Source organism: Ornithodoros turicata, chromosome 7, assembly GCF_037126465.1.
Source record: "Ornithodoros turicata isolate Travis chromosome 7, ASM3712646v1, whole genome shotgun sequence".
NCBI classification, from domain to species: domain Eukaryota; kingdom Metazoa; phylum Arthropoda; class Arachnida; order Ixodida; family Argasidae; genus Ornithodoros; species Ornithodoros turicata.
This window is the reverse complement of record NC_088207.1, coordinates 56,408,180-56,425,676: the sequence shown is the minus strand read 5'-3', so window position 1 is coordinate 56,425,676 and position 17,497 is coordinate 56,408,180. Positions and strand designations below refer to the sequence as shown.

Sequence of the window (17,497 nt, the reverse complement as noted above, 5' to 3'; positions counted from 1 at the left end):
CCACATAAGTATATGCAAGTGCTGAACGTTCTGTCTTATCTGCGCTGCTGACTGCGGGAAATATCCTGGAGCACAGCCACGAGATATTTCGTAGCAGATGACGAGAAGAGACGCATTCCAACACAAAGTCAATATTCCGGTGTGGTACGAATGCTCAATACATATATAATACGAAGTGAAACTTTTGCCCTGTGAGCATTTTTAAAAAGTTGCGTACTCCTGTGCCAAGAGTAGTCCGCAAAAGTTGGTACACGTGGCACACTACAGGCATAACCGGGCTGTACACGGACTAACGGAAAGTGAAAAGCACAACGGCTACACTCAAATTTCGCATTACAGACTATCGTAATTGTCCGGTGAATTTTTATTTCAATTTTTTCCACTAGAACGTTCCGTAGGGACGACAGGAAACTCGCACCGCATCACAATCTGTGACAGCATGGACGTTTCAGGTGGATGCAGTCCTGTAGGATATCCTGGGGATAGCCGCACAGATAAACGAACCCGTCGCAGGATCCACATTTAAAAATTGCGGGATAGTTAACAAAAAAAAAAAAAAAAGAACAGAAAAAAAAAAACGGCTCTGGATTCCGAACCGAAAATAGCGCCACCTACACAGGGGTGTAATCTACACAGGGGGGTCGTCATAGGATGACTAAACGCACCTATGTAACCTGAGGGGCTTTAGGGGTACGGGGGGTGATTGGGTGTACTGCAGTGCAGACCACAGTACAAACTTTAGTACTACAGCTTTGGATCTGCCCCTAACAGCCAGATGCTATAACCACTTCGTTTTGTATGTACATATCTTTATGCAAGTTCCTTAAAATATTCGGGTTAACTTAGCAGGAGTTACAATCGTGGCTAGAATTGATGGACAGCGGATAGTGTCACGAAGTGAAGCCTTACTTACAATCTCAAAACCCTTTTACAGTGCTATCGTGAATATTGAATTCAAAGAGTGTGTATGAATATTTGTTTAGTATCTCCACACTGCACAACACGTACACAGATGCAACATCGCTGCGGCGTACCCAGTCCAGCTTGGTACAGGCAACGTCCAATACAGATCATGTGACCTATTAGCACCAGTCACAGCCTTCGAACTTGTACACTTGGCACTCCATGATGCATGCGGCATGTCAGGACGAAAAGAACAATTATGCCAACGCACCGTGCGGTAAAAGGTTAAAAGCATGGTGTCACGCAGTACACTGGTACAGTAACACAGACATGCGTTAGAAAACTCCATCATCTTGGAGTACTCATTGAAATTACATGTTCATCAGATAGTGGTACTTCATGCATGTGCCAGTTGGACCAACTTCCTGAACTTTGTCACGAAGGAAAAATCAAATAACACAAAGCAGTCCTCTGACGAGCAGCACGGCATTGAGCAAAGATATATGCGCTTCAAAAAGTATGTGTCCAATAGCGGGACTATGGGACTCCTGCAACCCTAAAGTGTTGCACATGAAACGTGAAACAATTAATACATTTTGCAGTAGGCATGTTTGCCATTCAGTTCAATGTTTGTCGTGCAATGGAGGCTTTTTGTCTAGGATACAAAACAGCATTTCACCCCCCATTTATGAATAATCCTGGCTGTTCATAGGTACAGGGTTGACTACACACAGTTTCTATTTTTTCAGTTTCAGACTTGGTGCTTTAATGTTTAACCTGGCAAAAAACCCATGGAAAACTTTATCGCCAAGGAAAAAAAAAAAGATACAGCAGCATCTTCTCCTGTAGTGCACATGTCATTGGCATATGATATGTGAGGGATGCCTCAAGAAGGTGTGTGTCCTATAGTAGGACTATTGGACTGGGACCCCTGGCACTATGAATGGGGTAAAACCCATTTTTACCCCTGATTTGCATCACCATCACTTGGGGTAAAACCCAAAAAAGGAACTATGCAAAGTGCCAATTGGAAAATAGTAGATGCATCGACCAGGTCACAATTTCATAGAGGACGGCCCCCCAGCACAATTACGGAAAGGAATTATGTCCCTAAGCGGTCCAGAAACCACAGCGCAGGAACAAGCACAAAAATGCGGGGTAGTTTTATCATTATGCACAGCGCAGGAACTGAAATAAAAGCAGGCTAAAAAGACCACTTGCCACTCTCATCAGCTTTCATCAGCACAGTAATTGAAACATGCACATCTTGTCTCGCACGCGATAGCCTAGAAAAATGCACACGACCCCCTCCAGTCATGGGGGACCGGGGTTAAGCAAACCCAGAGATGCCCTGCAGGCTGATAAGGAGACTGCGGTCACTAAAAGTAACCTCCCCTACCCCTGTAGTTGTGGGGCCCGACCGGTCTACACGGGCGAGGTCCCAGCTGTTGAAATGGCGACATCCCGATGTTGGGTGTGCTCCCGCTTCTCCAAATGGGTCTCCACTGTCTACGGGGGTGGTACACCCCTCCTCGCTGCTGTGGGCGTCCCCCCCTTCCTGCAGGGGCGCAGAAGGGTCAGACGACAACGAGCTGATAACAGGGCGCGAGCGTTCTTACCACGATTGATTTGATGCGGCACATTCTCTTTGACGTTTCTGTACACGGGCCCCCTAGACGGAGCGACGAAGTACGGCCTCTTGTCTACTACAACTGCGCACAAAATGAGATAAGTACTGGGAAGCACTGGAGCTAAGCCGTCGAGAGAGAGTAAAAAATAAAAAATAGAGATAAATATGGGAATACAATGATAATAGGAATGACCATGGATCAATCACGTGTAGGGCCTGACTTTTTAGGGTTACACCCGATTACCCCCCTCCACCCCCGATTCAAATGCCCGATAAAATTCATTTAACGGGCAGCAGGGTCTCCGTTTTGACAGTTTGTATTAGCATATTCATGCAGTTACAACTAGAAGCCCCGGAAAAAACACGAAAATTTTAGAAAAAAAAAAAAACGATTCTAGCTCATTGTATGCTGTGGCTTGGCCAGCAATGCTTCGACTGAGCAGTAACCACATTTGTTTCCATTTTTGTTTCAAATTTTTCGGGTAAAAAAAAACCGAAAAAGAAAGTTTTTTTTCCGAGCGATTCAAAATTTCTGGAAATTTTGCATCTCTAGTCACAACACAGTTTCCAAAGTTCTGCGTTATTTGTGACGACTTGGGACTCCCCTGATCCAGCAGTTTTCGGGGGAAATACCGGGTCAGACCCTGTTTTTCACCGATTTGAATCGCGAGGTAAATATCGGGCATAATCTGGCACAACCCTAAAAAAGGTCAGGCCCAACTCACACATCACTCACGCTGCACCGAAACTCACCAGGATGTGAAATAACGTGTCGCTGCATGCCCGAGTACTTTGGGGTGCCATTCACCATGAACGTTGCGTCCAGGGTGTTCAGCACCGGACTACCAGGCATTGCGGCGGCAACGAATGTTTCATCTAGCGCCCTGTTGAACGGTCTCAGCGCCGTCTGCTGGAACTGCGGTGTCCGCGCGGCATCGAAAGTCTGGTCGAGTCTGAGCGGCGTGAGCGCTGCTGCTTGCCTCGGTGTAGGAACACCAATGTGATGATCGTGAACTGGTGTTCTGCCGTCTTCACCGTGCACTGCACCTCCAATCCTGAGAGGGTGAGGGGATGCAACTCGACGAACAGCGAAGGTGGTGCGCTCTGCCGCAGGAGCTGTTGGGTTTTTAGAACAAAGAATGGGTGAGAGAGGTGCTGTAGCGGCGTCAATAAAATGGCCCAGTAGTCTCGTATTAATTCGACCGCGATTAATTTAATCTGTCGCTTCATTTCATCGCATTTGGTGGTCGTGTGTGTTGACATGGAAGCAGTTAGCGTTCAAAATTATAATAACCAATAAATACATAATTCCCTTTGAAATACATCTCATTGCTTCCGTATGTATCAGAAAGAGATGATCATTGTAACGAAGTAAAAGAGAATATATATATGTGTGTCGAACTGATATATTCCAGTATTTTTTTCCATGGTCTATTCTGCAATTGAATTACCTTCATCAAGACATATAGTTAGCCAACCAAATGTTAATTTGTTTTTTTTTAACAATTTGTGCGGAGTAGAACAACTGAATGCTGATGTCATGCGCGTCTGCCGCCACCCATTCATTTTTGTTCTCTATCCCACCAACTGTATCTTTCAGGTGCTGTAGGTACTTGAATAAATAAATAAGCTGAACCTCACCAAATGGAAATCGCTTCAACGAAATTTCTGCTTTAACGGAACAACAGCCGCAAGGTTGTTTGGGTTCATATTTATGCGATGCAAAAATTTTCCCGTTAAACGGAACTAAAATTTTTACACCACTGGGTAAACGGAACTCAGTGAACATTTCAAAGCATCATCGCTACGCACATCAGAGCTTGAGCTCTCCGCTTCCAGTGCGGCCATGGTTAGGATTAGCCATTAACAGTAATAAATGCCATTTACAACAGCATTGCACACAATTGCATTACAACGGCATTACAACTGCATTGCATTGCTCTTGATCTTCAAAGCAAGATCAAAGTTATCAACAATTTTGAGAGTGGTTGCTACACAAAAAGTACGCTAAGAAGAACTCTTAGCGAAAAGGACAAGTTGTATGATGCCTTTAGTGATTCACGATTTGGACCGCAAAGAAAGAAGACCTACACTCAGTGACTAAGAAGAGCTTGAAAAATGTTTGCTACCGTGGATAAAGCGTGTCCAAAGTCAGATTATCCCAATTAATGGGCCAATTGTTTGTGTGCAGGTGGATCTTCTCAAGTTGAAAATTAAGTTTGATTACTGCATAATAAAAACTTTGATGCAGTAATGTGCTCCTGGAAATTACACTCACACACAACTCAGTAAATGGAACTCCTGATAAACGTAACAGATTTGCCAGGTCACCTGAGGTTTCGTTTAAAGAGATTCCACCAAATAGTAATTGCACTTAAGCGCATGAATATACGAAGCACTCTATGACAATGGCTACATTTTTTCAATGATCAGGAATTTTTTGTGCGTGTCTTTTTACCATATAAATTTCACTGAATTGCTCGTGCGTATTTTTCTGCACAAGTCCCCTTACTTTGAGGCTGCTCAATGTCAGCAGTATTGACAGGTTCCGTGGACAGGCTGTGCCATCGTGGAATATCCAAGAGCTCTTTCAACTGAGAACGTGCCGCCTCTTCATCCTGCTGGTCCGCCCAACTGACGTGACCGCTACTTTTGGCCTGCATGTGTGCAAAGTGCATTTATGTGTATAGAGGAACGTGTAAAGAGGTGCATATTATGCTTTGTGGCGCGGGCAGTTACTGCATTAATGCTAGGGGACAAACACAAAAATACAAGGTTTGTTCGTTGGTGGAAAAGATCTGCCCTGCTCAGGAAAACACGAATGTACATCCGTTACATCTGGATCAGGAGATCAGGGTCAGCCTGAAGTTTTAGGGTTTTACCTGATTCTTCCCCGAATTTGCACCCCGAATTGAAGGTTGCCTCTTTAGGATGAAACCCGATGTTTGCCAGGCAAATTGCCCTCTCTGGGATGTCTGTAGGAATGCACTAACTTACTTGTTTGGCAGAAAAATGCAGTTACATCATCGTTTGTACCAAACCGCTACAGTTAGTTTGAATAACTGAGCTCAATTTCTCCCCGAATTTAGCGTACTGGAAGTTTTTTCACCCGAATTTGCATGAATTTAGTGCACACGTTTATTTACCCGATTTTTACCCCCCGAATTTAGAAAAAAAAAAATTCCCAAAAACTTCGGGCTCTAAGGATCATGCGTGCCACAGCCTATCAAAGTCCCTTTTAATAGTTTCTAGATGCCATTTGTTCTCATGTCTGTATCCCTGCTAACCACACGCATGCACAAAAAGGGGAAAGAAAAATGCCCACCAGGCTGAGAATATTCTGATACGCTGCCCGCAGGTCATTGGTGATGTACTTGTGGCCCTCGGCTAATAAGTGGAGATTCTTAATGTGTGGCAGCACAGCCTGATGCATCTGATCCCACTGAGAGATCTGCTGCGTTTGCAGGAGGCAGGCTTGCATTAGTGTGCTTTCTCTGAGCTGGCTTTCTTCCAATGCCAGGACCAAGTCGCACTGCCTGACCTCTCTGTTGATGGCCTGCAAGAAAGTGGGCTCTCGTTATATTAAAAGGGATAAATTTATCGGTATAAAAATATTAATGGAAATAGGTCCCCCGATGAAATAGGTACCTCTTGTGAGTGTACAGCGCCAGCCATTCCGATCTGCCCCGCGATGGAGTCAAAATTGTCTCGTAGCTTCTGCTGCAGCTGCTTCCTCTTCTCGGTCAGTTGGTGTTTTCTAGCCTCCGAACACATTGTCGAAACCTCGGGTTTTTCACAGTTCTGAAACAGCAGAGAGAATGTAAAAGTACTTTCCAGAACAAGCATCTATCGGGAAACGATAACTGAAGTTGAAAAATCAATCAATAAGTAGGGCCTGACTTTTTAGGGTTAAACCCGTATCCGCCCGATATTTACCTCCCGAACGAAATCTGTAAAATTCGGGTTTAACCCGAATCTACCCGAAAACATCCAGGTCACACATATACACCGGTGGCACACTCATAAGCGTGCATTAAAATAAAGTTTGATAACACTGCTAAACATTAGTTCCATGTTAAGACAAATTTTTTATTAAAAAAAATCACCCGAATACACCCGAATTCCTGACGACAGAATATGCCGTAACGGGATTTAACCCGAATACACCCGAATTTTCGAATGAAAAATATCACCCGATATTTACCCCCCGAATTTGGCCAAAAATAAAACCCGAAAAAGTCAGGCCCTATCAATAAGTAATAAATGATAACAATAATATGATTGTTGTTCTTCATGCTAAGTGTGTGTGATACCTCTCTATTGCCTTTCTATCTTTATTCAGCTGCATGCTCTATATATTTGCAGACCGGACGGAATGAAAAACTGAAGAATGCCCCTGCCTGCATATTCTAACACTACAGCAACGATGGCAAAAGTAATAGCACGATGGAGTAACAAAAATCAAGATAAGAGCCACATTGCGTACAAATCGGAGACAAGTACTTTTAGCTTCCCCATCCAAAATCAGACCCTTCTAAAAGGACTAAATACTCACGGTACTAGGAACAGCTGTCAACGCGGAGTAATTCCGAAGGGTCATGTCACGTAACCGGGTCTTTAGCTGTAAGTAACGATACAAGCACACTGTTAACTGTGTGTAATCACAGCGACACAGAGCCGACGGTCACGCTATCTATAGAGCCTGAAGTTGTAGGGTTTAACCCGATTTTCCCCCGAATTTGCACCCCGAATTGACTGTTGCCTCTTTAGGGTGAAACCCGATGTCTACCCGGCAAATTTCCCTCACTGAGGCATCTGTAGCAATGCACACTAACTACAGGTTTTCCCGGCGATTTTAATCCAAGTTCCAGCTAAATTAATCCATGCCCCATAAAGTTTGCATGGCACGTGGATTAATTTCGATGGCTCTTGGATTAAAATCACCGGGAAAACCTGTAGTTTGGCAGCAAGCACAGTCAAATCACCGTTTGTACCAAACCAGTTTTCCGTTAGTTTTGAGTAACTGAAGCTGATTTCTCCCCGAATTTAGCGTACTGGGAGTTTTTCCACCCAAGTTTGCATGAATTTAGAGTGCGTTTTTATCTACCCGATTTTTTCACCCCGAGTTTAGAAAAAAAATATTTCCTGAAAACTTCAGGCTCTACTTATCTAGGACCCTGTGCTTTCGGGTTTTATGTTTTCGGGGTTTTTTTTTTTCCATCGCAGGGGGGAACGTAAAAACCGGGTAAAAGCGGGTGATATCGGATGGAAAATAAAGGAGCGCGCCTCTCGTATTTTAGACTTACAGAACAGGTGCGCTGCATGTGCAGCGTTTGTAGAGCCTAAAGTTTTCGGGGTTTTCTTTTTTTTTTTTTTTCAAATTCAGGGTACGCAGGGAATCCAACAGTGAAGCCTTCTTTAATATTCACAAGCTTTCATGTAGTAGTCTACATTTCTTCAGGTGTAAAATGTGTATCTATCTAAAAGGTGTAAAAGTGTATCTATTTTGCGGGGACTTAAATCGCAAATTTATATATATAAATTTTTATTTTTTATATAATTTATATATAAATCGCAAATAATTCGTGAAAAACACGAAAAAATTTTCCGTAGGAGAAAAAGAAAAAAAAAATTTACAGTATGCTATACAAGGTGCATTGCAAAAGCTCCTGCCAGAAAATAAACATCTCTCGTACCAATCATGTTGTTCATGTAGTCAACATATGCAGACGACTCTTAGCAGACGTCGCACGAAGGAGGCAAAACAAGCACTTACTTCCATACATCGCAAGGAGCCATCGCACTCGCACAACTCTTTCACCAACATGGAGCGTATCTTGTAGAGCCTCTCAATATCTGGCAACACTGTGTCTGGCACAGGTGCAGGTATGGGTACAGGAGCTGATACAGGGGCTGGTGCCTGCACGAGCTGCCTCTTGAGGCCCGACAATTCTTCCTGCAGCTCCTTGACAGTTGCTTGTGACGTTTTCAGTCTCACAGATAGCTCATCGTTCTGGGATGTGAAAAGAGGAAGAACGTTAATGGAACATTTGCATTGTATGAGACCACACGCAAATCAATGCCACAAACCACCGTTTCGCGCATGCTGCATTCTCGCTATAGACCAGGAAGCCCCCTTACGTCACAGAAGCGTGTACGTGTAGCAGATTTAGCGGTAAAAGTTAGAACTGCACGAATACATAAACAAAATACAGAGACCGACACTGAAGATTTTTGTTTGAAGTTTAATTTGTACAAGCTTTCGCGTGGAGGTCCACGTTTCCTCAGCATACCTGCCAACTTGGGAACATCCAAATTAGGGAGATTTCAAAAGTGCGGGAGGGGGGGGGGGTAGGAGAAAGCCGATGTTGGGTGGCTTTCGTAACACGAGCACACTTTACCCCAGTAGGCTTGTCAGGCACAACAGACTTTGCCCTCTCCAAGAAACTATCTGAGTGTCAAGCTGCGACAAGGCTATGACACGTTCTCAAAAGAACGTGAGGTCACAAAACTACGTCTCTGTTCTCTTTGCGAGGTCGAGGTTCTCTTTGCGAGGTACGCAAGGTTGAAACAGCTATAGTGCAAAGGCACCTTTGTCGCCCGAAAACATGGAGGAAATGCACGGAAACTAGAAGTGCTAGAACTAGAACTATGACCAGAACACCTGAACTCCGTAACACAGAGGCTCTAACATAGGCGTAACACAGGAAGCGGCAGCGATGCCGACGGCAATTGGGCTGGTACTGGATTGACGTTTTCATCTGTGTGCCCAGAAGAAAAGCAGGCGTTTGAGATATAGAGAGGGACACTGCATTTTCCGGGAGATTTGCTTCTCGGCCGTACAATCGTACAAACCGGTCCGAATCCGGGAATCTCCCGGATGAATCGGGAGAGTTGGCAGGTATGCCTCAGGTACGAGTGACCTAAGTGACCTCAGGTAGCGTGGACCTCCACGCGAAAGCTTGTACAAATTAAACTTAAACAAAAATCTTCAGTGTCGGTTTCTGTATTTTGTTTATGTGACCTACAGGACTTGACTCCCCTCTTCATATATGCAGCTGTACGAATAGCAAAATTTCCATTGCGAATCAAATTCGAATAATTTCTTCAGAAGGCGAATCGAATTCGAATACCCAGAAAAGGCCTAATTCCAATAATTTTTCGAATACCTTATGGTGAAATATTTTGTGGTGTTCTGCGCATTCGATGATGTTCTCCTCCAAACTTGTGAGCCTTTTCACCCAGCATAACATATTGTGGGATACTCACCTTTTTCTTGTACTCTTCGAGAACAGCTCCATACATGGAAACATGAAGGTCAACATTGACCATGTTGCGTTTTGCCTGGACAGGAAAGGGAAGTTGTTCTCATTCCGATATATCATCACGTCGGGCACGCAATGAACTGCGGGGTGGTCGACAGTTACCTCGAGTCTGATGTTCTTTGCGCGGTCTGCGTACTTGAGGGTGTTATAGGTGTCCTCGTAGTTGAAGGACGATGGGCTGATGGCTGCTATCATCACGGTCTGGCACTTACCGCCCAAGGAATCCTTCAAGATCCTCGTCAGCTTGCTGTCTCGGTATGGCACGTGTCCTTTACGCTACAAATTTATGGAAATCAGTTAATGATACGTAGGGCCTGACTTTTTAGGGTTAAACCCGTATCCGCCCGATATTTACCCCCCGAACGAAATCCGTAAACTTCGGCTTTAACCCGAATCTACCCGAAAACATCCGGGTCGCGTGGCGCGCTCATAAGCGTGCATTAAAATAAAGTCTGAAAACATTGCTAAACATTAGTTCCATGTTAAGACAAATTTTTATTAAACAAAAAAAAAGAAATCACCCGAATACACCCGAATTCCTGACGACAGAATATGCCGTAACGGGATTTAACCCAAATACACCCGAATTTTCGAATGAAAAATATCACCCGATATTTACCCCCCGAATTTGGCCAAAAATAAAACCCGAAAAAGTCAGGCCCTAATGATACGGTAGAATCTCCGCGATAAGAATCTCACGGGGTAGCGGAAAAAAAAATTCGTATAATCCGAAATTCGTATCGGAAGAATTAAACCGAAATAAAAATTGAGGCAAGAAAATAGAGAGCGATTGTTCATTTTCCATTACTGTCAGTGAGGGAGGTCGGTCGTAACGCTTTTGGGTCTTCATTTTTTACCAATGCTGCCGAAATTCGCGAGATGATTCAAAAGGCCCAAGCACGTGCTTTGTACTTCAGCGTACCTTAGTATTTCTGTACAAGCAGTGGATGTACCATGGAAGATGATTCTTTCTAAAGTTGGCTGTCATCATCATTCTACGCGTTTTCATAGGAGCTGTTGCTGTCGTCTGTTACGGTAGTCGTCTGCTACGCTCGTTATAATCTCGTGGGTCGTGACATATAGATGGCATTTTTAAAGCCACTTCGAATGTTTTGAGCGAAGGCTTTTAAAATAAAGCGTATTTCGGACCGATTTCGTGGCTCTTAGAAGTCCGAAAAAATGGTCGGCGACTGTATACGAACTTTATCGATCACGGCAGACTTACCTTGTAATCTGCCAGCGCATTGATACAGTTGCCAAGTGCCAAGAGGGACCGGTTAATGTTGGTCCCTTCCCGGAACCGCACGCCCGTGGAGGTCACCGTTGCGGCCCGTTCCGATCCCGCCAGGTCAATGAAGCTCATCTTGGAAGATCGCACTCCGGAAGATGTTCCGGTCACGTGCTCGCTTTGGGTGAGATATACCTGAAACGGGTACAAGCACACAGGTATACAGGTACAGGTATTGTAAAGTTGCGTTATTGTAAGGTTATATGTAGTTGTCCTACAGTTTTGCCTAACTACTGCTTGAGGGGAATTTCTTCCATTTTCGTTCTCCCGTATGTTTACTACAATTGAGTGTTTTTGTTATACATGTATTGCTAACAGATGGATGTTTGATAGTATGAATGAATGCTTGAGTGAAATTTCATTATATGTTTACTACAATTGAGTGTTTTTGTTACATTGCTAACAGGTGGATGTTTGATAGTATGAATTTTGCATGAACGATGTGTGCCGCGCTGACAGAGGGTCGGGCCGCGTCAAGCTGCACACCAGCAGCTTTTTGCCCGACCTCCCCACCAACTTGTTTGGGAAATACAGAATTGAATTAAAAAATTGAAATATCAACCTGGAAGACTGCGTGCGAGCGTGAAGACTCTGCATTGGCATCTGTTGGATGTTGCGTCCTGTTGAGGTTGCCTTGGTGCAACATCTCCAGCAGTTGAGAGGCGTTCTGCGGCTGTAGTGAGGATGTAAGAGATTCAAAAGAATTCCTTTATTTATTTTTCCTTTATATATTTTTTCGCTGGTGCCCATCAACAACAAATTGTGGCCTACTGAACACTACAGGTTTTCCCAGCGATTTTAATCCAAGCGCCATCGAAATTAATCCACATGCCATGCAAACTTTATGGGGCATGGATTAATTTAGCTGGCACTTGGATTAAAATTGCCGGGAAAACCTGTAGTAAGTATCCAACAAATAATCCTGTCAAACTAACCATAGGTTGACAAAACTAACGAATGGAAACCCTGAAGGGCCTTTCTGAGTTTACAAGTTTAAAAGTAACGAGGTTTTACTTTTGATTGTTTCTTAGTTTTATGGAAAGAATTCAGTCTCGAGGGTTTGCGTATTTCCTGTATTCGATGAACATGTTAAATAAATTACATTTATGCGAAAGTTTATGGGTATGTTTTCAACTGAAAGTAAACTATTATTTAATTTGTTTTTCGTTCAACAAAGATACCAAATTGTGATTCAAAACACCTTTCAGTAGAAGGGTCTTTTTTTTTTTCCTGGCTTCGTAAATTCTTTTTTAAGAAAGTATTCGAAAAATTTGAGATTCGTAAGATTCGTGGATTTGCAGAACCTTCCTTGGATACGGACTCTTCCTATCTCTACATTACAGTTACCATCTGAAGAAGAGAAAAAGCAGAATAAATGTAACTTTCAAAAACATTGTTTTAATACTTTTACAGTCCAAACATAATTATATTTGCTATAAACAGAGGATTTTCCATGGACCTTAACAGCACAGTGTGAATTAGACTGAGGCCATCAATGACAAAACTCACGGAATTCCTGGTTGAGAAAAACGGCAGGGTATTTGAAGCCTCGACAAAACGACGCTACCGAACTGATGTGTGGATATTGAATATTGTCATACCTGAGTAACTTAGTTTTTACAGTTAGTTCAACCAAAAGCGGTAACCATATTTACTGTTACAAGTAGAATTGTGCGAATAGCAAAATTTCCATTGCGAACAGATTACGAATACTTCACTTACACTGCAAATCGAATCCAAATAATTTCTTCAGACGGCGAATCAAATTCAAATAATCAGAAAAGGCCCAATTCCAATAGTTTTCGAATACCTCATGGTGAAATATTTTTTTGGTGTTGTGCTCGTTCGATGATGTTCTGGTCCAAACTTGTGAGCCTTTTCATGCAGCATAAAATATTGTGAGAGAAGGGTCCCTCTGTGTTGTGTATCATAGACTGCATTATGTAGTGAGATAAACTGCACTGAGAGTTAGTCAACATGTTCCATGCTGCCTGCTTTGTGTGCATCTTCTCATTCCTATGTTTACATTGTGAATTTCCTGTACTTTTTTTTTAGAAACTGCAGATAGTATTTCCATCTGTTACTGAACATAACTCTGAAAGTTGGGAGTGCATTTACTGGAACATGCAGTGCCCAGAGTACACTGTTGACCATGAGGTCACAGAAGTTGTAGACTTTAGTGACAGAATATTGTAAAGTGGGCTTCACCTAACACTAGAGTGTGACGAGGTGAAGCCGACTTGCAGAATGGAGCCGTACACCAAAAGAATTAGGGTGGTGACATGAAGTGGGCTTCACCGAACTCCTGGATGTAATGTGGCGAAGCCCACTTGCAGCTTATAGCGATACCTAGCTTCAGTACTATTCGAAAAATACTGGAAAATTTTGAATACTGAAAATAGGTTGCAAATAGCATTCAAATAGCATCAGCCCTATTCGATTCGTATTCAAAATTTCGAATATATTCGCACAGCTCTAGTTACAGGTACAAGTTATTTGTATCTTAGTTACTACTACGTATATCCAAGACTGTGTACAGCTGCATACAGTAACAGGGTGCCTTATACAGAATGCTCAGATGTAGTCTTTGGGTTGTAGCTTGTGACTGTAACTAGTTACTGCTTTTGGTTAAAGTAACTGCAAAATGTAACTGTAACTGCACAACATGCTGCACCAAGGGTGAGCAAGTACGTACGTACCGCATGTACGGAAAGCTTCGAGATTTGGACACCCCGCACGGGGTCTTCCAACAGGATGAGGGGAGCGCCGCCAGGCTTCAGGAGGTCCTTGACATTTTCATTGTAGACCTCAAAGTAAGAGACCATGACCTTGAACGACCTCTCTTCTTTCAGGGCCTCGAGTCTCTCGTACAGGTCCGACACCGTGTGAAGAACGACCCCGTGACAGTCAGGAGAGCCCAGCATGGTGAAAGTCTTTCCGGAGCCCGTTGCTCCGTAGGCAAATACTACGGAAGGCCCAAGGGAATTTTTTTTTTTTTTTACCGACTCCGGAAGAGATAATAATGATAACGGGTGTTATCGGAGGGTTTCAGAATAGGGAAAACCAAGCGATTTGGGGGCAGAAAAGATGGTCGCCACTGTGCGTGCCCGGATCCAAAACTGCACACACTTAAAAAGCACCATTCCGAATGGCATCGTTCTGCCCTCTGATTGGTCCAAAATGGGAGACGTACGCCTTTTTCTGACACTTATGCAGTTACGTTGTCATAAAAAGGTGTTGTGCATATTTGCACATTTTATTTGCATATTTTATGAGCAACTGCGCTTTTTTTCTGCTCTATTTTACAAATTGCTTTTTCTTTTTCATCTAGCCGGGTTTTTGTTTTAATGTTGCGTAACTCTCGAGCACGCCTCCTTACATGCTTGGGCAGCTTGTTTGTTTTGTGACCATTATTACTTACAAATTAATATTATTATATTATCGTCGCTATCATTATCATTACGACACAGAGAAACACTATTTTGGTAGGATATACAGCGTGACATTTGGATCGCAATAACAGATTTTTCTAGTATTCTGAAGACACGAGATTCCGTCGGTACGGGCAGCTCTTACTGCATCTATTCATCCGTAACATTGATTTATTTATCAATTTATAAAAATTGTTATTTCTTAATGTAGTGTACAGCATATTGACATACTTTATAATTAAATCATTATTACTCATCTAAAAGTTTTCAAATTACCGGAGCAGTTGCAGCCTTCAAGGAGCTTGTCCAGGATTGGTTGTGTCGTGTTTTCAAAAACATGTCTGTTGGTGGCATCTTCATCGAAGACCTGCAAAAACAAAAACAAACAAAAAATTTATTGTATATTGTAATAATTGTAATCGAGCTAATTGAAGCAATGGCAACACACATACGATTTAAGAATGACGGAACTTGTGATAAAAGTGACAAGCACCATAATTTATGGCGTGACTTCGGCGCTTTCTGAGAAGAGTAAAACCTGTGCACAATCAGCAACCGCGGAAGATGAAGCGAACTGCGGGGTCCTCGAGGCTTCCGATATTGTTTTGACAGGTGGCATTTATGAGGATCCTATATTGGAGCAGGCGTATTTCCATTTAGGGCAATACAGGAGATACGGTATACACCAGTGATGGTCACTAACTACTTCTACAGTAGTTTAACTATAACTACTAATTACTTCACGATGGAGTAGTTTAACTAGTAGTTCGACTACTTTTCAGGGAAGGTAGTTAAAACTACTTCTTTAACTATTCCAATGTATTTTAACTACATCTATAACTACTTAACGTTGTCCATCAATACCAATCCCATTCTATGCTGTTCTTGGACACCTAAATATGAATCGCAAGCAGTGATAAAAGTGAAGGTTTAGTACGCATGCACGACATATTTGCTGTGCACCTCCGTTCTCATCAAACAATCAAGGTAATCAATCATCAATCAAGGTAAAAGTCGAAAGCACAGTCGTCCCGTAAAGCTTGCGGCAAAATTGGAAGTAGTTGGCGCCTGCAGTAACCTAACTACTGTATAGTTAACTACTCGAAATACTAGTTCAACTATTAGTTGCCACTACATTTCTGCAAGTAGTTTATAACTACTTTTTAATTACTTTTTAACTACAATCAGGTAGTTTAACTACGTGTAGTTAACTACTGGCCATCACTGGTATACACCATACACCTAAGATGAGGAGGAGGATTTTTGCTATCTCTGAAATGTTATCTCTACACTGTCACACACATACCAGTGACTTCATTCGACTGATCAGAAGGAAATGGAGCAAAAGAGTAAGAGAGGTTCACCTTGTCAAAGACAAAAACAAGATTTTTGCTCTGGCGCTGTGGGTGCCTTCGCAGGGGCGTGCTGGGAACATCCTCGTCGGGGTCAAACACGAGCATCTGCGAGTCCACTGCACGGACTACCCTCCTGACACCGTGCTCCCGATGATTGAGGGGCCGTACGCGGACTGCCACGGTCACATGGCCATTTCCGTCCGGTCCAATGGAGTGTCGTTGGCGCTTTGACCTCACTGTGCTCTGCCCATCAGAGGGCCTCTTGGTTCTTGGTGTTGCCATCAGCATGCCGGGCCCCATTTTGGCACACCATGGGCTGTAGCTCCTGCAAAGAGCAGTTCCTGCAGCTGATTAATCCTATTCTGTAATTTATGGTGCTTCCCCCTGGTTCCCCCATCTCTATTATTCCCAGTTGAGATGTATCTTGGGTAGAATAAAAAAAAAACAATGAATGAAATAATGAATGGTATTGTAGTGAACGTCTTCGACGACATCTGCCCCTCCTTTGGTAGGCGTCACCATTTGAAAGTTGGCTTCACCTAACACTTCCGTGTACTGCGGGCAAGCCCACTTCAACGAACGCTGAGCGTTGAACTGTTCGTTTCCTCGCTGTTTAGCGTGATTTTGCTGATTTTTTCTCCATTTTTGGTACTAACCAAGTTGATGATGTCTTGGGTTAGTTTAGTGAAGCTAGGTTAGATTAACAGGGCCATGGCAGCTTGCTTTGCCCCCAAATCCGCCTCGACAATGAAGTCGGGAGGTCGAGGCAAGCTGCCATAGCCGCACTAATCTAACCTAACTGATCACTAAACAAAGCCTATGATGTCTTACGTTAGTTTAGTGAAGTTAGGTTAGATTAGCAGGGCCATGGCAGCTTGCTTTGCCACCAAAGCCGCTTCGATAATGCAGTTTGGAGGGCGAGGCAAGCTGCCTTAGCCTTACTGGTGATTTCGTGCGGAGCTCACAATACATGACAAAAGTGTATGGTTTATAGTGCTGTTTCGTCCGTGTGTTAGACTTCTTCTAAGTCAGAAGCGTCTTGTCTAGCCTATGCAGTATGCAGCCATTATGGTGCTTATGGTAGGCTTTTGCTTAAAAGCGGTGATATGGTGGGGCTCTCAGAAAGCCGTCAATTCCCTGCCTTGTTATCGGTGCACATCAACCCCTGTTGTTATTGAACGTCCTTGGCAGTTCGTGTGGGTTCTGACACAGTTTGAACTGTCCAAAACAAACCAAAGTAGACAGGAAGAAACGCTCCCCATAGTGTCCGATACGTCTGAAAGCCTCCAAACGTTTCCCGAAGAAGTTGCTCTTACCTTCTATGTGTTCGCTGCGCAAGACAAAATCTGGGTCAGTGTGCCTCTTGGACACGAATTACTCCATGAAACAATAGTCAAATGCTCACTCTACTTTCAAAGTTTTAAAAACAGGCACGCAAACCGGCGTTGCTCGAGCGAAGTCGCCCATTGGTTGATTATAAAAATCCGGTAAAACAGGCAGTTCCGGTGACGTCATGACTTTTCTTTGTAGTTCTGTTTTCGTGATCGTCCCGCGAAATTTTAATT

At 43.3% G+C, this 17,497-nt stretch overlaps 1 protein-coding gene across 1 annotated transcript; it reads right to left on the bottom strand.

Annotated features, from left to right (window-relative positions):
• Positions 1-962: 962 nt before the first annotated feature.
• Positions 963-17,390, bottom strand: LOC135401678 (kinesin-like protein KIF18A). The gene is made up of 16 exons (XM_064634195.1): positions 17,249-17,390; positions 15,942-16,257; positions 14,854-14,944; positions 13,846-14,111; positions 11,709-11,819; positions 11,084-11,281; positions 9,961-10,134; positions 9,803-9,877; positions 8,310-8,546; positions 7,089-7,154; positions 6,182-6,334; positions 5,859-6,089; positions 5,046-5,190; positions 3,287-3,649; positions 2,523-2,615; positions 963-2,461 (listed from the first exon to the last, which is right to left on the bottom strand). The coding sequence occupies exons 2-16, from the start codon at positions 16,230-16,232 to the stop codon at positions 2,283-2,285; spliced, it is 2,673 nt and encodes an 890-aa protein (XP_064490265.1). The 5' UTR covers positions 16,233-16,257; positions 17,249-17,390; the 3' UTR covers positions 963-2,282.
• Positions 17,391-17,497: the final 107 nt, after the last annotated feature.